This window comes from Lithobates pipiens, unplaced genomic scaffold, assembly GCF_037356315.1.
Source record: "Lithobates pipiens isolate NorthernLeopardFrog02 unplaced genomic scaffold, aLitPip1_a1.2 Scaffold_27, whole genome shotgun sequence".
NCBI lineage: Eukaryota > Metazoa > Chordata > Amphibia > Anura > Ranidae > Lithobates > Lithobates pipiens.
Genome location: NW_027507788.1, coordinates 215,024,529 through 215,048,279, shown reverse-complemented (window position 1 = coordinate 215,048,279; position 23,751 = coordinate 215,024,529). Strand labels below are relative to the sequence as shown.

Below are 23,751 nucleotides of genomic sequence, written 5' to 3'. Positions count from 1 at the left end.
GAAATAATAATAAATTATATTATTTTTTTTTATATCTATATCCCTTTTTAACCAATTGTCTGTATCTGAAATATGTCTGAATCGTAATCCTATGGTCATGGGAGATGCTGTCTGCCAATTTTGAATACATGTCACTTACACACCCACTGGTTTTAAGATCCTGGGACCACAGCTTGTGAAGGCTGTTTGGGAACCTTTGGTGGAATATGAATATTTTGTACAGTGATGTTTCTTCTTCTCCATTTTGTAGATGTGGGCAATACTGATAGCAGTCGTTGCGGTGATCATCATCATCATTATCGGTGAGTCGTTCTACCTACCCATAGTTGCCCCCCTAGCAGTCTAGCATACACTTTAACCTCTTAAAGGTCCAATATATCTCTATCTCAACCCCGGTGTATATATAATTTTATTATTCAGGTTTTATATAGCGCCAACAGTTTGCGCAGCACCTTACAACATGAGGGCAGCGATTACAGCTACTTTACAATTTGGTACAAGAGGAATCGGAGGGCCCTGCTCGTTAGAGCTTACAATCTAAAAGTGTGTGTGTGTGTGTGTGTGTGTGTGTGTGTGTGTATATATATATATATATATATAATTTTTTTTTTTTTTCACATCACACACTTTTTTTTTATTTTTTTCAGCCGCTGGCTAGCTTTCTTTTTGAAAGTGATCCAAGTGGCTCATTAGCCACTGAATCGCTTGCAAAGAAAACCCATATATAAAGTGCAATAGCAATCAATTCTCATTATAGAAGTCTTTCATGACCGTTCATATCCATAAATCCACAAATGACAGTTCAATTGGTTAAGGAGTATCCCAGTGATTTATCAGTGCACGGAATCGACCAACACAGCGTGAAAGGGCGCTCATACGAAGGCCGACCCCCCCCCCCCCCCCCACATAAAATCACGCCTCTTAACAGAGATTGTTGATCTCAAATTATTATAGAGATCTCATTCACTTCCTACTTTTCCACAAGGCCCCCTAGTTAAGAGGGAGGGTGTAGCGTCCGCATCCAGCCTCAATGGCTCCACCCATCTCTGACAACACTGCGCATGAGGCGGCTGGCGAGGGCCGCGGCTTTGTGTTTTTTTGCTGGTTTATGATTGTCTAAGTGTAAGTGAAATATATACTTGTAAGAAAACAGAATTTTGGCATACTACACTATGTGAAGTGTCTTCTTCCTACGCATGTTTGAGAACCACCGTGGATGATACCCCCTCCCTCCTTTTTTTAACTACGGGGTCTTGTGAATACTTAGAAAGCAAATGAGATCTCTATAATTTGAGATAAAAAAATCTCTGGTAAGAGGCGTGATTTTATGTGGGGACGGCCTTCATATGAACACCTCATCCTGTTCCTCTTTGCACAAAGAAGCAGATGCCGGTCCTGTTGATGGGTTAAGGACCTTCTACGGCCCTGTCCAGCTCTCCGCCTGTCTCTTGGAATCTCTTCCATACTCTTGAGACTGTGCTGATGTGCCATCCTGGGGGAGTTGGCTTGCCTGTTTTTAACCTCTATAGGGACCCGTAGTGACACTGACCTTGGCCATATTTAAAACTAGTGAAAAACAGTCAGAAAAGATGAGTAGGGGAAAGAAAATGTCATTGGCCTCCACCCGTAAAACCATTCCGGTTTTTGGAGGTCGTCTCATTGTTGCTTATCTAGTGCACCTGTTAAAATGGTTGTAAACCCTTACAACCAACTTTGACCTACAGGTAAGCCTAGATTAAGGCTTACCTGTAGGTCCAAGAAATATCTCCTAAACCAGGGGTTGACAAATTTTGCTTGGAATCTAGGAGCCAGCTTAAAAAGTTAGGAGCCAGGTCCGTGACGGCGATCCGGACCTGTCCCTGGCCTGACATGGAGACGAGTGAGGGGAAGATAGCAGCGCCGCCATCGCCGCCCCCCCCCCCCCTCTCTCCAAGTCATTGCCCATAGCTCTTAGAGGGACATTTTATTAATTTTTTTCAAATGACAATTTTTTTTTTAATTGCATTTTAGTGTAAATATGAGATCCGAGGTCTCTCTGAACCCAGATCTCATATTTAAGAGGACCTGTCATGCTTTTTCTATTACAAGGGATTTTTACATTCCTTGTAATAAGAATAAAAGTGACACAACATTTTTTTTAAAAGAACAGTGGGGGAAAAAAAAGTTAAAATTAAGCAGAAAAAATAATAATTTTTAAACGCGCCCTGTCCTGCCCGCATATAAAATCGGTGTTCGAACCACACATAGGAGGTAGCGCCGTGATCGGTAGAGCGAGAGCAATAATTCTAGCCCCAGACCTCCTCTGTAACTCAAAACGTGCAACCTGTAGAATTTTTTTAAACGTCGCCTATGGAGATTTTAAAGGGTAAAAGTTTGTCGCCATTCCATGAGCGGGTGCAATTTAGAAGCGTGACATGTTGGGTATCAATTTACTCGGCGTAACATTATCTTTCACATTATAAAAAATAATTGGGCTAACTTTACTGTTGTCTTATTTTTTTATTAACTAAATTATTTTTCCCAACAAAAGTGCGCTTGTAAGTCCGCTGCACAAATACGGTGTGACAGACAGTATTGCAACAACCACCATTTTATTCTCTAGGGTGTTAGAATAAAAAATATATATAATGTTTAGGGGGTTCTAAATAAAGGGAAGAAGAGGCAGGTAATATAAAACAGGCAGAGGCATTGCTGGTTTGTCATACCAACGGCGACCACAAGAGGGCGCCAGATTCCATAAGGAATCATAGGACCGCAGAAGGCCTTAAAGCCGCGGCCTAAATTTTCGGCCGCCGGCGGAACGGCCCGACGCGATCACGCTGGGGGGGTCCACAGACAGGATACCCCCAGCTGTGCTGCCCCAGGCGCGAGGTCGCTATTTCTAGTCGCCAATGCGACCTGGCGCCTGGGTTTTGTCGAGCCCTGTCCTAAACCTACACGGTTTAGGAGATATTTGCTGAAAGGCACCGCTGTCTACGGTGCATGCGCCATAGACAGCGGCGCACTGAGCGTGCCGCTGTCAATGGCGATATGCCACGAGTGGCGGCTCCCATGCGCATGCACGGGAGTGACGGCTTCGCCGAATGACAGCGGCTGAGCAGCGAGACCCACCAAGAAGATGGAGGCTCCGGACTACAGGGACAGCGGTGACTAAGCTGGCTCCTGTGTCAGGTAAGTGACACATAATGGACTACTATGTGATGCGATGCATAGTAGTCCATTATGCTTTACTTTTACAGGAAATCAAAGAGGAAGTAAACCCATTAAGGTTTACTTCCTCTTTAATCAGTTTCAGCTGCTTTGGTGATAATGAAAGTAACAACCCCCTCTGCTACTTACCTGACCAGATCAATATCCCAGGAGTTTTTGACTCAATGCTATACTCTGATTGAAAAGTGTTCCTAAATTTTTTATTTTTTTTTGAACAGTATATGTTTTTTTATTTTTTTTATTTTTGTTTTTTTCTTACAGTTTTATGATATTACTGTTGGATGTAGATTTGTTGTTTATTTCTTGATCACTGAGAGAAGTGCAACATGTTACTTTTTTCGGAGTCTTGTATTCGGATCTACTGGGTTGTGACTCACGTCTGTCAATTTCACTTAGATTTGTTTTTTTGTTTTTTTATTTAGAAATCTTTGCACATTGGTTTGAGATAAGCACAGGATTTCTCTTTAGATAACCTGGCATTGAAAAATGATATAAGTTTTTTTTTCTTTTGGCTTTTTTATTTGTTTTTTAATATGCCCTGACCTCTCTCCTGTTTGTATTTCAGTGTGGAGCGTGTCATAAGGCCCCAGGAAATCGGAGGAAAGAAGCTGAAGTCTGTAAAACTAGCTGCATTTCCTGATATCATCAAATCCTGCTGTTTTCAATAGTTTATATATTCTCAGATCACTATGACTCCTTGTTTATATTGGGCTCCGTTCACACCCCAGCGTACTGGCATTGTGACAAAACACGGGACATGTCTGCGATGCCATTGCTTGTTTTTTTATTTTATTTATTTTTTTTGTTTCTTAATAGCACCCCAAACACGGTGTGATTTTTTATTTTATTTTTTTTGCAGCGATTGTTGAACTATAAAACGCGCTAATCACCGCAAAAAATTGCAAACGTCAAATGCTCCTGGCTCTATGCCAAGATTTGGTACATGAGCTTTTTATTTTTGGAGCGGAGGGAGGCCCATTCAAATAAATGGTGCCGCTCCAAAAACGTGCCCCAATAATACAAAAAAGAAAAAAAACTGCAGCAGCTGTCGCTGCACTACGCTTAGGTATGAATGGAGCCTTAGAGTTTAATTTTTTTATTTTTTTTTGTTCGGTTATGTGCCTTCACTTGGATTTTGAACATTCTGGGGGGACATTTTATCAAACAAGCTAGTAATTCAGTTAGTCGTAAACCAGGCTGCATCTTCAAAGTCTCAGACAGTTTTAAAGTATATTTCTACTTTTGCAGGCAAATTGGGAGAACCTCTTTTAGATGTAGCCTTCTTTTCTTGGATGCTCTATTCTGGATTCTCCAGCACTGTAAAATCCTACTAGTTCTCTTTGTTTGAGGGGGTGGGGCTGGGATTCTGTGTCTGCTATAATGACCCTGTCTGTACTGTTCGGGTAGATCTTCATTGTATCCAGTAACTAGCTTTGAACATGGTCTGCCCTAACAAAGGGTTTAAGGTTCATCATAGTGTTAAAGGCTCCAAACTACGACCCTCCTGCTGTTGCAGAACTACACATCCCATGAGGCATTGTAAAAACTGTGACGTGACCAGCCATGATGGGAATTGTAGTCCCTGAACAACTGGAGGGCCGTAGTTTAGAGGCTAGGCTTCTGGCATAATTTTTTGTAGCTATGTTGCGTAAATTAGGACACAACATGGGGGGTTCTCAAACTTGACTGAAAAAGTGGAAATGCACTATAAAGACAGATTTATTACTGAAGATAACAGATTTTGCAGTCTAAGATTCAGTTTGTGCGATGCAGGAAGCAGGGTGGTTCCAGTGCATCGCATTTCACTCGCAGGCAGCTCACATTGCCCTCTGCGGACTGCTACGGGTGTCGATGTAAAGTTAATGATGCCTCCAAATCGAATCGTAGTGCAAATTTTGAAATCGGATCACGTGGGTGTTAACAAATCCAGTGTGGACCAAAAAAAAAGGGTCCTGCACCACGTGATCACACAACTGTTAACCTGAGCCTAACCAGACACGTGATAAGTGGTCAGGGTCAGGTTTCACTCACTGGCCAGTGCGAGTTTTAGAGCAACCAAAGAGAATTTACGACTCGGGTGTATCCTTGTAATCTATTTCACAATGCATCTCGCTGCACCTGTTTTGCATTGCTTTTCCTTAGGATAGAATTGATAAATGGGCCCCCCCATTGTATTTGTACAGCTTGCACCGTTTGCACTGTCAGTTGTCTCTATTACTACCGGCTGATCTTTGTTTAGGGCTGTAACCTCCTTTTAGACTCCTGATGGTTTTTTTTTTCTCCACTGTACTAAATTGTTTTATTTTTTATTAAGTCTGAGGCTGGGTTCACATATGCAACTTGGATATGGGTTTCCCCGCATCTAATTTGCATGACAAGCAAGTGTGACCAGCTTTTAAGGGAGCCAGTTCACGCAGGTCCAGGGCGGCCACGATCCAGATTACAGAAGGGTCTTTGGGTCTGGTTCAGGTGCAAAAATTTGGGACCTGAAGTGGTGAACAGACCCCCAGGCATGAACCCGCGGCCTGGGGGTCTGTTCACCACTTCAGGTCCCAAATCAGGTCCCAAACCCGCGGCCTGGCCTGAATTGAAAAAAATTAAAATTCCTCACTGCGGCTATTGTATTTTGACCGGCCAGACTAAACAGCAGTGGCATCGGATTGGATAGTAAACATTATATTTAGTGTTGCGCTACATGAAACCAAATTACAAAATGGTGGTCATGTAGCAAAGTCAAGCAATGATGCAATACTATAAAAATCTAATGTACATCCATGATTTCAAAAGTCCTTCCAATCGAGGGAAAACATGTCCTGGTTTGTGATACCACAACTCTAGTGCTGTACAGCAAACACACATGCTCCGCCTCTGTAATATCTATGCTCTCACCTTAAAGCTGGGACCTATATACAGGTCAACTGCGTATAACGCCTTTCTTGAGGGTAACAAATGAGCTTTGAGGTCTCTTCAAAAATGGTATTTTATCTTCTACCACGACAGAAAATAAGTGTGTTCCCCCTTTAGGAAGCAGGCAGTCTCACCTTGCAGCTGCAAATATGCTCATAGCGTAGGAAAGACCACCATAGTGCAGTATTTTCACTCCACAAAAAGCTTTACTAAAAAGCTGCACTCACATAAGTCATCATAGCATTCAGATATGGTATCGCTATTGTAAAATTCAAACTCTGTGCCGCACTTCCAGTGTCTGTAATGATACCGCCCATCTCTGCCCCAACGCGTTGCGTCTTCTTTCTCGTGACTTCATCTGATTGGATGCAGACTCTGGCCAGCAATTTTTCTACCTGGCTGCTTCTAATTTTGACCAGAATTTTTACCCACGCTGGGACTAACTTACATTTAAAAGTGGTTTTGGGAGGCAAGTTTTTTGTTTTTGTTTTTTTTGTGTTTTGTTAATGCTAAATATATGAGTGCTTCAGAAATTTTGTAGTGGGTTTTTACCTGAAGAGCTGGGAGTCTCGGGTAGTACCTAATTTAAAGCCGATCTCTGAACAGAATTGTTAAAGCCACTTTATAATTGTTTTCTATCTTAACCCCTCCCGGCCCTTTAAGAGTTACAAAAGTCGGGAGGTGGGCATATGGGTCATGTGACCCTCGCAGTTGGCTTTCAAAGCAGTCACATGATTGGAAAGCTCCTGATCGCATGTATGCATTGGGAGCTTACCGATTCCTGCTGGCTACCATGCAGGAAGCGCACTGTCATCGTAGTAGGTTTACATAGGGCCTCATATATGTGGCCACTTGGCATTAGGCCCACTGGCCAGGAGGTTGCATATATGTGTACTGTCTGCACCAAGGGATTGAAGCTCAATTCCAGGAATTCAGCCACTTTTGTAAAAGGTGAAGGCACAGTGGGGTAGATGACCACAATGATAGGAAGTGGCAGGACATTTCCAACAGGGGCAGGTGACAGCAAAAAAGCTGATTGAGGCTCCACCCTTCCTTTCCTTTAATAAAGGAAAAGGGGTTTGTTTTTCTTATGTCCCGTTTAGACAAGTTTACCCTCACTTCTGAATCTGGTGAAAACATGGCCACTGGGATGGATAGTAAGGGCAATGTTCCCAACAATATCGGGCAACAATGAAATCTATTCAATAAACCATGCACCCCACATCATAGTCTTCACAACTTGGAAGGGGGTGCCCTGCCTACGGAGATACCAAGCAGTGCATATGGAAAGTTGGCCGTACACCAGAAATTTGAAACCTAAATTTTATTTTTTGAGGTAATGCATGCAAAAGTTTAAGTGCAAAAAAGCATTTCTGTCAATGTGAGAAAGAGGTCCTCCATGTCCCCCAAAATAACTTCTGAGGTTTTCACCTTTGCCCAAAACACTAAAAAAAATAAACATTTTTCTGAAGTTCAACTTTCTGCACGCTACGTTCACATTGGTGGTGGATGCAGGATTTCAGTTTGTTTTATTTTTTTGATTTTTTGACCATGCTTAAAGAGGAACTCCAGGCTCCTGCAGAAAAAAAATCTGCAGCTACAAATCCTGTAGCTGCTGACTTTTAATATCTGGACACTTACCTGTCCAGGAATCCAGCATTGTCTCCACCCCAGGCGACTTTTCCCATTGGCTCTCGGGTGCTGCCTTCGCCATTGCTTTTAAGGCTTTTAGACGGTTCCCTACTGTGCATGGCACGAACCACGCTGTGTGTATGGCTAATGGCGGATAAAGGCGGAGGGAGGCGGGATCACCTGGAAGTTGGAGCGGGTACCTGTCAGAACCAGGTACCCGCTCTCCATATCCCTCCCCCTGAAAGGTGTCAAGGGGAGGAGGCAGATAAGCAGTGCTTTCCTCTTTTGGGTGGCGCTCGACTTTAATTTAAGTTAGAAGCTGATTGGCTCCCGTGCATAGCTGCACCAGATTTTGCTCACACCCAGTTTTAGTAAAACATGACATAATGCTACCCAACTTACAAATAAGTGTACCTCCTGTCCACGGATGGCACAAAAGTCCTTCAAAACTTTTGTCATCGTTCACATCGATTTATATCCTATTAAAGTTACTTAATCTGAGACGGAGGCTCCTGAATATGAGGAAGCGCCTGTGACTTTTTTTTTTCTTGCGGTAATGAGCGTATTTTTCACAATATTTTATATCTTGCCGATCCCTTAATGCTTTTAGATTCTTTTTCTTTTCTTTTCTAATTTTTCTTTTAATGCTTTTTGGGGGTTTATATGGGCATTTACAACACACTCCGTTTTTTATTGTCTTAAGGGCTATCACCAAAGTGCTTTAGTATCTACGTATACCCCTCACAAAGAAGCGTCTTGCTCCCAAGTGCCTCTCAGTAATTCCAGTGTACCTGTTTGGAAATAAAAAGGAAAGCTATCTTGTAGGCCAATCCAGTGAGGAGTACCTGTTCCTTCTTGTGCCACAGTTCTGGGGGAACCGATGCGTGTAGAATTAGGTCAGGTCCCTCTACATGTTAGCCATTCTTATGGAATAGTCTATGTTTAGGTTGGGGCGCCAACATGGATTACCTTATTGTTGTGTTTAAGGACCCTATTACACGATCGGTCTGATCAGCTGTACCTGTCCGTCTTTCAGGAGGACCTGATTGGACCCCCCCATTCTCTTCTGGAGGTGCCCGTTTTACACCCGCCTAACTCCGATCTGCTAAACGACCGGAAAAGGGATCTGTTCCCCCTCCGTCTGGGTGGATCGGAAGGGCAGTCAGGTGTAAAAGGACAGCCGCCCATTTACATCCAACCACCCATAGAGCAGACATGGACAGAGCCTCCTCTGCATGAGCGGACACGGAGATGTCATCCACTCGCTCTGCTCAGATTAGTGGGCAGAGTCCACCCTCATGTGAAAGGGGCCCAAGTGACGGGTACTCCTCTGGGTCTTGATGTCTTTTGTAAGCTACAGTTTTAGCTTCAGCTGAATGAGAAAATGCATATTGAGTGCTGCTATGGTTCTAGTGAACTTGAGACTTTCTAATATACATCATTTTGGATCTGCGACTTGCTTAGTTAGTGGTTTGTAAAGGTTATAAAAAAAATAAAAATTGTCTACTAGCTTACCTGTTGTTGCTTCCCTAAAAAGTGCCTGGATGTCTATTGAATTTGTAAATGTTTATTACAATGTTCTTGTAAATGTCTTTTATCTGCCAAACTCTCTCAACGTGTGAAGGTCTCTGCCAAAGGTGCCTGGTGCCAAGATGTGCCTGCAGTTTTTCATTTGCCAAATGATGGGGATATAAGGTGGGGGAGGGGGATTTTAAGCCAATGTTACAGCAAGATGTTTGATTTCAATAAATATGTTTAACTTAACAAGTGTCTGTTCTGTTGAACTCTTTTTTTTTTTTTTTATTTATGGGTCTACTCAGAAAAAATTGAAGCAAAAGATGGCTTTCTCTTTCATTCATTGACGGACACAGCATCTTAATCTTGACCTTTAGGATTATATCGCCACCTTTTAGGAGAGGACTAGACAGAACACATAAAAAAAACACAGGACCACCCAGAGGCAGTCCCACTGGCTATAACCCCTCACTCTGCTCCCAGCAGATCAGTTTTTTTTTTTCCTCCCTAGTCTAGGAAAAGGACCTGGCTCCCTGTGGGGACCAATGGTCCTTGGAAATTTTTTTTTTTTCCTGCTGTTGTTTTTTCTTTCCTGTGATCTACAATCAACAGCTGGGCTGGGTGACAGGCTGGGTAATATAGAGCCTAGTACTCTCCCCAGCCTGGCCATCGAGCACATGCAGACCTTGGCTATGTACCGGGTTGGCCACGACAGGCCCCCGTTCTGGTCCAGGGGTGGCCGGGGCACACATGTGATCGGGCTACTGTTGTCCGAGTTAGTGTGCCGTGGCCAACAGCCACCCCGTACTGCTCGGGTAGTGATGGGTCTGTCTTTGGAGTGCGTCCAGCAGTCGCTGCAGGAGGGGTAAGTATGGTTCCACCTGTTTAGGCAGAATGGAGCAACTGGGCATTCCCTGGGAGGTTGATTGGGTCTCTGTCTGTCTGTGTTTTGCTTGCCTTAGGTCCCTCAAGCCCCATTCACACCTGAACGTAGCTTTTTCAGTTAGAAAAACGCGCAACTTTACCACGATTTTGCTTTGGATTTTGTGCAGTGCAAGAGGTCACCAGCCTTTTATTCTCAAAAGGCTCCGAACGTAACGTCACTGGCTCCACCCGACGCGTTGCATCATATGTCACATGACTTTATCAAGGGACCCTTGATAAAGTCATGTGTCATATGATGCAGCCAGTGACGTTACGTTCAGAGCCTTTTGAGAATCTAGCAAGCAAGGTGGCTTGTCTGGGAAACGCCTCCTATCCTATTCAGCTGATTGTTTAAAGCGCTACTTGTCGGCCTGGGTTATGTGAGTGAAATCGGTGTGGTTGTAGCTCGCAGAATCTGTAATCACTGCGCAATGAAAGTTGTGTTTTTTTTTTTTTTTTTTTTTTTTTTTCATTGCCATGATTTGTGACCGGATTGGATCTGAAGCAATTCAATCGTGAGCGATAGTGTCCCAGAAAGTTCTCTCCTTTCTGCCGTGGGAAACGTTTGCTAAAGTTAAACTATCTTTTGATATTTAAATTTTCAATTTTTAATTTCCATTTTATATATATATAATATATATAATTTTATGTATATTAAATGTCTTAAAATCTGTATGATGTGAGCGGGTGGGCTGGGTAACGCCGTCTGTGTCACAACTTGTTGCATCTATATATGGAAATTTGAGGGAGGGGCTAAGAACAGGCCTTTCAAGAAATTATAATGTAAATATGAGTCACACTCGTTCGGTAGAGTGTTGAATATATAAAGACTTCTTTCCATTCTGGCCTTGTCTACTGTGTCACTTCCGCTATTGTGGTTGTTTGCGTTCCAGGGTCCGGATATGACGGTAAAGAGGCGGGGACGTAACTTCCGAGGAGTGTGTGAACGCTAGGTGTATTGCGTTCCATGCTGGTGTGATCCAGAAGTGACGAATAACGGTGATCCGCGTCACTTCCGGGTCTTGGCACGCAGGGCAGAACATGGCGTTCGTCGCTCTCGGGGTGCGGTTCAGCTGATTGCCATCGGTTTGATGTGCTGAGCCGCACCCGAGTTTAGATCAATTTAAAGTGGTAACAGAACTGAGAGTGCCATGTGTTCTGTGGGCTGGGGTTTGACCTAGTTTGGTTTCATAATAGCCTATTGGTTGCAGTAATGCATAGTGAAACTTTTAAAAGGAGGCTTGGAACGCACGCCGAGCGGCCATTTTGGCTGAAACCGTAAGTAACTCGTGGTGACCCGTAGAGGTGGAATTCCGTCCCATTTGACACAAATGCATATAGGAGTACTGCAGCAGTGGGGGGGGACACCCCAGACAATGTCCTAGGAGACGAAACGCGTCGGTAGAACCTCACTGCTGCCATTTTCATGTGAAAGCTCTTTATCAACTGCTCAAATGTAAGTTTGATACTTTTTTAATAAATTTATAATTTTTTACGGAATTGCGCTATTTTGGTCCCATTCCTTTATCCCGTATGTTCGACCTGTGGAGCGTGACCCGTTCTTTGATTGGAGGATATTGGTTTCGGGTGACTTGGCTTTGGAGGAGTTTTCAGATCAACCAGTTCCATGCTTCATGGTTTTCCTGAGGGCCTCATAGTCGTTTTGAACCAAAGCTCTTTAGACCCTTCGGGCGTCTGTTCGTTTGGGTCACAGGCGTTCGGTAAGCCTAAATCTGTTCTAATCAAAAGAATGTGTGCTCAGACCTTACAGATCCCAGGCCGCGCTACGGAGGCTCAAATGAGATGTAGGCGTAAATAGAAGGACTCACAACCAATGTCGCCAACCCTAAAAGTTACTACCCCCTAAGGGGATGCAACCAGAATCAGAGGAGGTTATTTATAAAAGGGGTTCGGCGCCACTGTAAATTTGCTCAAATGGGGTGTGTACATAAAATAGAGGTACGCCTCCACCATTAGCCTATCACAGAACCACAAGAGGTGTCATATAGATATCAGATCCTATCCAGAGGAGTGTATATATGAATTACACAGGAGGAGAGAGGGAAGGGAAGTACATATATAACCCCCCCCCCCCCCCCCCCCCAAAGCTAACTACTACTAGTATGCAGAATATAGAAAATAGAGACACACTGCCACCAATATTATACAACAATTCCTGAACACAGCCAATCAGGTACCCCAAAAGATGGCTATAAATTAGACCAAACTTGACTACGTAGACACAAAACTAGACAACTACGTAGGCAGCGGGAATTAGTAATATGGTAAATAACATATGCATAGCGTGCAGCAGTGATAAATACGTGGTAAATAATAAGATATTAATATGCCACTAAATTGATAAGTGTGTTGAAAAAATTAACACAGTGAAGTTAATTGCATGAATAAAAATACGGTGACCATACAGTGTAATATACCCTCAAATATGTGATAATACCAGGAATGTAAATCCATAAATATTAAATAAATCAATGTGATAATTATTACCCAAGAAAATGCATATAAATCTCAAAGTTAGCCCCAGATAATCTATTAAGAGCTATAACTACAGTCCAAAAAGTGAAAAAATATATTACTAGTAAAAATTAAAAAATTTGTAAATTTAATAAGTCCACAAAATCTTCACAGCAAAAAGAGTGCAGTAGGTGGAAAAGTGACTGGTGCCCAGGAACAGATTTTCAGGTGACTTTCGTGCTCACCCCCTTTAGCTCACCGAAACTATGAGCCCACACAGGGCAGTCAGGCCCGTAGATATCACACTGCTGACGTAGATGCGCTGATGAGAGATTATTTGCAGAGATTGTAGTCCACTCAAGTCCTGATGAGCAGGTGAGACTGATATTGGTATTCAGAGTTTCCTCAAGGAAAAAAGAAGGGGGGAGGATTCCATAATGTAGTAATTCCAACAAAGGTGTGTAGTTTTAAAAAACCATAAACTTTTATTCACACATTGGTATTCAGACAGAGATGTGTTTTGCAAAAATAAAAAATATAATAACAAAAATTGTAGTAACAGAAGATAAATATATAAAATGAGCTAAACTACAAAAAAAATTTTTTTTTTTAGGCATTCACAGAAAATACCACACAAAAAACCCTTTGGGGGGTATATAATGTACCACTCCAGTATGACACAAAGGGTAAGTATCGGTACCAAGGAATAAAAAATATATATGATTAAAAAAAACCCAAAAATCTATATAATAAATTTGAAAAATAAAGCTGAAAATAAAAGTAAAAAATGCAGAAAAAATGCAAAATGTAAAATATAAGTCTACTTTATGAATCCTAGAACAGACCTGGATTCATAAAGTGTGGCTGTGTGGGTGTGTGTTATCGTCACTGAGGACGTCTTATGATGAAACGCGTATGACGCAATCACGCATGCCACTTCCGCATTGTCACGTGTGTTAGGTGGAACGCAGGACGGAACGCACGCTAGGTACGGTTGCCTACGTGCTTGTTCCCGTGCTAAAGCTGGGCATTGTGAGCCTTCATACAGGTGGTAGCACTACACCCCCGTGTGAGGACCGATGGCGGAGCTATCTCCATCCCCCCAGTTGTTAGCCTGTTTGAACGGAGTGGACTGTTGACTTGGGGACTGGTCGGATGCACTGAATCCCCCTGTCCATCCAACCCTGCTGCCTAGGATTATATTTAACATCCTATAATATCAGCGCCTTAAAAAGCTTCTCACCAGGGCTCGCTATAGGGCTTATGGTTTTGGAGAGGTGCATATACGTTTAGCCACCTACACTCTGTGCACAGTATGAGTCTTTCATATATATATAGACTTATATTTTACATTTTGCATTTTTGACTTTTATTTTCAGCTTTATTTTTCAAATTTATTATATAGATTTTTGGGTTTTTTAATCATATATATTTTTTATTCCTTGGTACCGATACTTACCCTTTGTGTCATACTGGGGTGGTACATTATATACCCCCCAAAGGGTTTTTTGTGTGGTATTTTCTGTGAATGCCTAAAAAAAAAAATTTTTTTGTAGTTTAGCTCATTTTATATATTTATCTTCTGTTACTACAATTTTTGTTATTATATTTTTTATTTTTGCAAAACACATCTCTGTCTGAATACCGATGTGTGAATAAAAGTTTATGGTTTTTTAAAACTACACACCTTTGTTGGAATTACTACACTATGGAATCCTCCCCCCTTCTTTTTTCCTTGAGGAAACTCTGAATACCAATATCAGTCTCACCTGCTCATCAGGACTTGAGTGGACTACAATCTCTGCAAATAATCTCTCATCAGCGCATCTACGTCAGCAGTGTGATATCTACGGGCCTGACTGCCCTGTGTGGGCTCATAGTTTCGGTGAGTGGGGAGCTAAAGGGGGTGAGCACGAAAGTCACCTGAAAATCTGTTCCTGGGCACCAGTCACTTTTCCACCTACTGCACTCTTTTTGCTGTGAAGATTTTGTGGACTTATTAATTTACAAATTTTTTAATTTTTACTAGTAATATATTTTTTCACTTTTTGGACTGTAGTTATAGCTCTTAATAGATTATCTGGGGCTAACTTTGAGATTTATATGCATTTTCTTGGGTAATTATCACATTGATTTTTTTAATATTTATGGATTTACATTCCTGGTATTATCACATATTTGAGGGTATATTACACTGTATGGTCACCGTATTTTTACTTTATTTATTTTTATTCATGCAATTAACTTCACTGTGTTAATTTTTTCAACACGCTTATCAATTTAGTGGCATATTAATATCTTATTTACCACGTATTTATCACTGCTGCACGCTATGCATATGTTATTTACCATATTACTAATTCCCGCTGCCTACGTAGTTGTCTAGTTTTGTGTCCACGTAGTCAAGTTTGGTCTAATTTATAGCCATCTTTTGGGGTACCTGATTGGCTGTGTTCAGGAATTGTTGTATAATATTGGTGGCAGTGTGTCTCTATTTTCTATATTCTGCATACTAGTAGTAGTTAGCTTTGGGGGGGGTTATATATGTACTTCCCTTCCCTAAATCTGTTCTAGGTGGCGGTGTTCACATAAGGGTGTATTCTGCACATTTTTGGACATTCTGGAAGATATTGTCACTACTCTTCATATCAAGGAGCACTACTGATGGTCCCTTATGCAGATATTACATCAATATTCACCTGAGGATTTTTTTGCACTTTTTTTAATTTTATTTATGTATATATATATATATATATATATATATATATATATATATGCACAATTGATATAATTATTATCTGTGTAATAGGTCTAATAAGTATATACTTTGGATAGATATTTTTTTCTCTGCACACATTTATTCACATTATTTAGCGCAACACTTTCTTTTATATATTGATTGTACTAGAAATTTCCACTTTTAGTGTGTTAGCGGCTGGTTTGGTAAAGAGAGCGCAGTGTTTTTTTTCTATTTTATATCTTTTGATAGTGGTGGGACTTTTTTTTTTTTTTTTTTTTCTACGAATCAGAAACTGCACTTTAACATGGATATAGAATTCAGCACATTTAGTATTATTATTTTTATTACTACTGTGGTCTTGAGTACACTGAGTAGGTGGGGTCTATAACAATATTTAATATTATTATGCATTCATTTTTCACTGGATTGCGTTTTATGTTTTTGCTACATGTTTTGTACATGTTCCTGCTACTTGCATAATTTTGGGATGTTATAGGCTGGTCAGGAGACAGGCCGAATAGTCATAAGCACAATAGCACTTCTATTGGCTTTCTTGTTTTTTAGCATTTTTATTATTGCTTATTTGCACAATATTTGTGATAAGTGCACAGTTCGATTTGCACCTTGCTAATTGTTCACACTACATTTTCATGCACTTTATTTTTCTTATATATGATATTATTGTAATTTTGCACAGTACCTCTTTCCTGTAGTAGCTTCAAGATTGGTAGCCCTGTTGTTCAGGAGTAAGGTTGAACAGCAATTAGCACAGCAGTACTTTGTACTGGATGTGAAGGAGTCTTTTTGTCATTAACACTTAATATTGCCCCTTTTTTTTTTGCACTTTTTTTATTTTATTTTTGTGATAAGTGCATAGCATTTCTTCACTTTTGTCAATTGCACACAAATTCACTTTGCACTTTAACTTTTTGTACCAAATTTGCACAGGATATTACTGCATTTTTGCACAGTACTGTGTTCAACATGTATCCATATAGCAGCAGATTGTGTAATGGGAAGTTGACCAGAGAGAGGGATTCCACACAGGTTATCAATGCACTTAAATGTGTGAAATGGAAAGAGAGCTATTTTTTTTTTTTTGCTGATGTCTCTGTTGTATACGGTCATTTCACACCAACATGGTAGAGAAGCAGTTGAGAAGCAAATCGCACGTAAAGCCTGGTGATGATGCTGGTGGGTGGCATCCCTTCCTGCCGTCTGTAAGAGCAATACATTGGCTAATTAGCAGCTAGGATGGCTTTAACCCTGTAGAGAAAAAAAAAAAAAAAAAGATACCGGCATCATGACTGTAGTTGCAGGCACCATCCCGATATTTCCACTCAAAGTCCAGGAGTCCGCTGATGTCCTATGGGCGGGAAGTGGTTAAAGTTGTTGTAAAGGATGAATGTTCATGCATTCTATCCAGCGATGTGGATGAGAGTACTGGCTATCCTGGATCGCTCCCTCATCATTTGTTCAGACACAGCAGCAGGAGCAATTGGCTGTCAATCACAGCCAGGGAGGGGTGAGCAGGGGTGGGGCTGAGCACCTCACTCTGTGTGTCAATAGACACACAGAGCAGGGGATCAGGAATGAGCATGCACAAGTTCCCCCCATTGCAGACGGCTTGCTATGGGGGGCACTCAGCTGGTGGAAGAGGGACCTGAGAAGAGGATCGGGGCTGTTCTGTGCAAAACCATTACACACAGTAGGTAAGTATTTATATAAAAAAAAAAAACTAAGCCTTTAATATAAGAATTAGACATAAGAAACTATGGAATCTGACTTCCAGAAGCTTCTTCCTCATATACTTACAGTAACAGGTATAAATAATAATAATTAGAGCAAACCTGTCTTGGAAGTAGGTTATTCCCTTCCACGTGTTCCAACACACCTCTGTCTATAACACAGCACAGTGTGTAATAGAAAACTTGGTACTGTACACTTATATAACACCGGCATGCACCTACTGTACCCAACCGAGAGGTATCACCAGTGCCCCCAGGGTAAGTATCGCCTGGCAGAGCTCTCACTGGAAAGGCCAAGTTGTTCCCTGTAGGTGGGTAAATCTCCTGCCTGACAGGTCATCACTTCAGCTGCAGCTCTCCTTCTGATCTACTGCAAGAGCTCAACAAAAAAAACATGGAGAAGGTTTTATGTAAAGTACAGAAACATATATAATGGTGGTCTGCGATTCTATAAGTAGCCCAGAAAGGTTCCAATACTTTGATTTACAGACCCAGATTAAGCATAGAGACTTCTGACCTTACCTGGACCTTCACTTCCTACACGTGTGTTCCAAGTCCGTGACCGAGAACTAGAGGAACCGGACGTCGGGCAAGAGGAATATATTTAGATGGAAGTGACCCCTATACTCCTCTTCTCATACACATACTTTAACCTCCTCCCACCTGCTGTATAGTAAAATGACGGCAGGGGAATCCCTACTCATTTTGGGATGACGTCACCCCAGTGTTGCTGCTCTTGCTCTCCTCACCTAACACTGACGGAGTGTGAGGAGAGGAGAGTTGATCAGCGGCATCTACTCACAGGGTAGACCTGTACAGGTAATCAGTTTGCTGATTATCAGTGCAGCCCCAACAGTGCCCAGTAGTACCAATCTGTGCTCGTCAGTGATGCAAACCTGTGCCCATTAGTGCTGCCTTTCAGTGCCTCCTATCCGTGCTGCTTATCAATGCCGCCTACCAGTCCATCAGTGCGGCATATTAGTGCCTCCTCATCAGTGCCCTTCAAAACCGTCTTATCAGTGCAGCCTCATCAGCGCACATCAGTGAAGGAGAAAGATTACTTATTTACAACATTTTCTGACAGAAACTAAGAAAAAACTATTTTTTTTCAAAACCCTCAGTCTTTTTTTGTTTGTTTTTAAGCAAAAAAATAAAAAACCCAGCAGTGATTAACCACTTGCTGCCCGCCCACCATCAAATGACAGAGATGGCGGTGCGGCTCTCGTTCTGGGACTATGTCATATAACGTCGCCCCAAAACGACCGCTCTTGCGCGGTTGCGCCGCGTTGCTAGGACACACCGTGACCCCGATCTCTGTAAAGAGCCGCGGCTCTTTAACCATATGATCGGTTGTGTCCAATCACAGCTGGTCACATATAAACACAGAGATGCCGGTAATCGGCACTCCTCGCCTCACGATGACAGAGTGTGTGGCGAGGAGAGTCGATCAGCGGCATCTCCTCGCAGGGAGGACTTGTACACATGTAATCAGGGCACCGATTACAATATAGCACCAAAAGTGCCAGCTTTCAGTACCAGAAATCAGTGCCCACCTGTGCCAGCAATCAGTGCCAGCAACCAGTGCCCACAAGTGCCACCTATCAGTGCCCATTAATGATGCCAGTCAGTGCCATCTTTCAGTGCCACCTATCAGTGTCATCTATTAGTGCCCACCAGTGCCGCCTATCAGTGTCATCAGTGCCACCTATCAGTGCCACTTAGCAGTGTTCATAAGTGCGGCATATTAGTACCTCCTCGTCAGTGCCCATAAGTGCCACCTCATCAATGCCGCCCTATCAGTGTCATCTATTAGTGCCCACCAGTGCCACCTATCAGTATCATCTATTAGTGCCTATCAGTGCCACGTAGCAGTGCTCATAAGTGCGGCATATTAGTACCTTCCCATTAGTGCCACCCATCAATGCCCACCAGTGCCACCTATCAGTGTCATCTATTAGTGCCCACCAGTGCCACCTATCAGTGTTACCTATTAGTGCCCACCAGTGCCAACTATCAGTGTCATCTATTAGTGCCCACCAGTGCTGCCCATCATTGTTGCTCAGTGTCACCCATCAATGCCCATCTCGTGCCACCTATCAGTGTCATCTATTAGTGCCCACCAGTGCCACCTATCAGTGTCATCTATTAGTGTCCATCAGTGCCACGTAACAGTGCTCATAAGTGCGGCATATTAGTACCTCCTCATCAGTGCCAACTATCAGTATCATCTATTAGTGCCCACCAGTGCCACCTATCAATGCTCATCAGTGCCACGTAGCACTGCTCATAAGTGCTGCATATTAGTACCTCCCCATTAGTGCCACCCATCAATGCCACCTATCAGTGTCATCTATTAGTGCCCACCAGTGCCACCTATCAGTGTTACCTATTAGTGCCCATCAGTGCCACCTATCAGTGTCATCTATCAGTTGCCCACCAGTGCCATCTATCAGTACTCATCAGTGCCACATAGCAGTGCTCATAAGTGCGGCATATTAGTACCTCCTCATCAGTGCCCATAAGTACCACCTCATCAGTGCTGCCCTATCAGCACACATCAGTGAAGGAGAAAAATTACTTATTTACAGAAACTAAGAAAAGCTTTTTTTTTTTTTTTATATATAAAATAAATAAATGATAAACAAAACAGCTGTGATTAAATACCACCAAAAGAAAGCTCTATTTGTGTGAAGAAAATAGTAAAAATAACAGTGTAGCATGACCGTGCATTTGTCAAAGTGTGACAGTGCTGAAAGCTGAAAAATGGCCTGAGCAGGAAGGGGGGGGGGGGGGGGGGTGTAAGTGCCCGGTATTGAGGTGGTTAAATACCACCAAAAGAAAGCACTATTTGTGTGGAAAAAAAATGATTAAAAAAAAATGTATTTGGGTACAGCGTTGCATGACCGTGCAATTGTCATTGTCAAGTGTGACAGCGCTGAAAGCCTGGGCAGAAAGGGGGTAAAAGTGCCCGGTATTGAAGGGGTTTAAAGGAAAAATATGCAATCTGACTTCCAGAACCTTCTTCCTCATACAGTATAAGCTATAAATAGGGTACAAACCTGACTTGGAAGTAGGTTATTCCCTTCCACGTGTTCTGACACACCTCTGTCTAGATATACACCTTCATACAGCACAGTGTGTAATAGAAAACTTGGTACTGTACACTTATATAATACCGGCATGCACCTACTGTACCCAACCGAGAGGTATCACCAGTGCCCCCAGGGTAAGTATCGCCTGGCAGAGCTCTCACTGTAAAGGCCAAGTTGTTCCCTGTAGGTGGGTAAATCTCCTGCCTGACAGGTCATCACTCCAGCTGCAGCTCTCCTTCTGATCCACTGCAAGAGCTCAACAAAAAAAAGCATGGGGAAGGTTTGATGCAAAATAGGGGAACTGTGCATTTATATAACACTGGCATGCACCTACTGTACCCAACAAAGAGCTATCACCAATGCCCCCAGGGTAAGTATCACCCGGCTGTCATGGAAAGTTTCCAATACTTTGATTTACAGACCCACAATAAGCATAGAGACTTCTGACCTTTCCTGGATGGTGAGCTCACTCACCCCTTGGCAGTCAGCACCTCTCATCCAGATGTATCTGAGGCTGCTGGACTTCAAATTTCTGTCCCCAGCTTTCCTTTTCTGAGGCACAGTGCTGGGGATTGCAGTGTGGGCAGATACAGAGGGGTAGGGGTGGGAGGAAGAGGTGCAGATCGAGATGTAACAGACACTCTCAGCTTAGACATCAGCAGCTAGCAACCCTGCTGGGAAGCCATTGTCCGGTCTCAAGAATGTGTCCGAGGTTTCAGGCAGACTGAAACTCGGACGGATGATTCCAAACCCTAACTGTCCGGGTGAATCCCAGACAGGTGGCAACCCCAGTCACCGGTCTTGCGCGCCCACGATGATGCGGCTCTTTACCCATGTGATCTGCTGTGATTGGACACGGAAACACAGAAGTCCCGTTTAATCGGCTCTCCTCGCCTCACACTGACAGATTGTGAGGAGAGGAGAGTTGATCATTAGCATCTCCTCACAGCCAAGACATGTACAGGTAATCAGGACGTCAATCTGTGCCCCATCAGGGATGCAAATTTGTGCCCATCAGTGCTGCATATTAGTGCCTCCTCATCAGTGCTGCATATCAGTGCACTTCAGTGCCGTCTCATCAGTGCACATCAGTGAAGGAGAAAAATTACTTATTTACAAAATTTTCTGACAGAAACTAAGATAACTTTTATTTGTATTTTTTTCAACTTTGTCTTTTTTCATTTTTTTTTAGCAAAAAAAAAAAGTCAAGCGGTGATTACATACCACCAAAAGAAAGATCTATTTGTGTGAAAAAAAATGGTCGGCTGATCCCTGCTGACCAGGCGGAGGACGGGTCCGCGTCCCCACGTCCGCTTCGCTGTGCAGAGCCCCGCTCTCTATGGGAAAATGGGATGGAAACGGAACGCCTGTTCATTTCCATCCGATCCTCCAGACGGATAGAAAATTGGACCACCATCCTTCTGTTTTTTGGGGGGGGGGGTTTGTAGACAGGATTGAATCAGATGGCGGCGGGTGTCAGCGGAATGTGTGTCTGCTGACACCCGCCAGTCCATAGGGGAGACTGGAGGGTCTGAATAGCTGTCCGGCAGACCAGATCAGACAGCCCCGTGTGAAAGGGACCTAATTGAGACGGCATCTATTTCTGGTGAGTCGCCACTTCTAGTAGCTACACGGAAGTGACCGGGCCATTATTTTTTCTTTTTTTTTGCGATACGGCACTGCATTATTTTAAATGACAATTGTGCAGTCGTGCAACGATGTACCCCAAAAAAAGTTTTTAGTTTTTGCGCTATAAAGAAAAAATACCCTAAATTTTAAAAATAATAAATAAAAACTATTTATTGCTAATAAATATATATATATATATATATATATATACACACACACACACACACACACAAAATGTAAAAAAAAAAAAAATTTCATTAGTTTAGGCCGATATGTATTCTTCTACATATTTTTGGTAAAAAAAAATCCCAATAAGCGTATATTGATTGGTTTGCGCAAGTTATAGCGTCTATAAAATAGGGGATAGATTTAGGGACTTTTTTCTTTATTGTTTTTACTGGTAATGGCGTAGATCAGCGATTTTTAGCGGGACTGACCAGTGACACCAATACAGTGATCAGTGCTATAAAAATGCACTGATTACTATATGAATGGCACTGGCAGGGAAGGGGGTTATCACTAGGGGTCGATTACAGGGTTAAGTGTTCCCTAGGGAGTGCTTTCTAATGCCCTGTACACACGGTCGGACATTCCGACAACAAAATCCATCGGATTTTTTTCCGACAGATTTTGTGCCAAACTTGTCTTGCATACACACAGTAGGACAAAGTTGTCGGAAAATACGATCGTTCTCAACGAGGTGACATACGTCGGGACTATAAACGGGCCGGTAGCCAATAGCTTTCGTCTCGTAATTTATTCTGAGCATGCGTAGCACTTTGTCCTTCGGAATTGTCTACACACACGATCGGAATTTAAACGATCGGATTGTGTTGTCGCAAAATTTTAGATCCTGATCTCAAACTCTGTGTGTCGGAAATTCAGACGGAAAAAGTCAGATGGAGCCCACACATGATCGGATTTCCCAACAACACGATCCGTGTGTACAGGGCATAACTGTCAGAGGGACGGACTAACAGGGAATAGAGAGAGAGAGATCGCTGTTCCTGTTCACTAAAATTTTCCGACAGCAAAATCCGTTTGCATAAATTCCGATTGTGTGTAGACAATTCTGACGGACAAAATGCCACGCATGCTCAGAATAATCTAAGAGACTAAAACTATTGGCTACTGGCCTGTTTATAGTCCCGACGTACGTGTTTGACGTCACCTCGTTCAGAACGATTGGATTTTCCGACAACTTTGTGCAACCGCATGTATGCAACACAAGTTTCGGACAAAATCCGTTGGAAAAAAATCGGACAGATTTTGTGGTCGGAATGTCCGACCGTGTGTACAGGGCATCAGAGTATATCAATTTATTCAGGTTTTTTTTTTTTTTTTTTTAGCGAATGGGTGACGGAACTCAACCACGCCCCTGAATGGTGAATGTAGCCAAATTGCAGTGGGAGGGTCTTGAAGCGGGGTTCCACCCTAAAGTGGAACTTCCGCTGATCGGAACCCTGTCAAAGACAGGTATTTAAACCCACTTCCGGGCATAGACTCCCGTGGGAGTCTATGCCTCTTCCTGTCCTGCCGTGCTGTCTGCTGGGACACACACGGGTCCCAGAGACAGCGCGGACAATTCCTATTGCGCTGCGCGACTCGCACATGCGCAGTAGGGAACCGGGAAGTGAAGCCGATTCGCTTCACTTCCTGATTCCCTCACCTAGAATGGTGGCGGCAGCAGCCGAGAGCCGAGCGATCGATCGGCCTCGCTGGACCCCGGGACAGGTGAGTGTCCATTTATTAAAAGTCAGCAGCTGTAGTATTTATAGCTGCTGGCTTTTAATATTTTTTTTCCCAAGTACAGTCCCTCTTTAAAGGGGCAATAAATACCAGAAGTGTGTTATTTGCAGAGTTCCGGGGGGGCTATATA

General features: G+C 42.7%; 1 protein-coding gene across 2 annotated transcripts in view; it reads left to right on the top strand.

Moving 5' to 3' along the window:
* The window catches only part of VAMP3 (vesicle associated membrane protein 3), a 44,373-nt gene extending 34,857 nt beyond the window's left edge, over positions 1-9,516 (top strand). The window contains exons 4-6 of one of the 2 annotated variants that reach the window (XM_077458244.1): positions 251-302; positions 3,776-5,679; positions 5,760-9,516. In XM_077458244.1, coding sequence (XP_077314370.1) covers positions 251-302; positions 3,776-3,792 — 69 coding nt within the window. In that variant the 3' untranslated portion in view covers positions 3,793-5,679; positions 5,760-9,516. The remainder of the gene's footprint in view (positions 1-250; positions 303-3,775; positions 5,680-5,759) is intronic. The other variant, XM_077458243.1, reaches the window with a different exon arrangement.
* Positions 9,517-23,751: the final 14,235 nt, after the last annotated feature.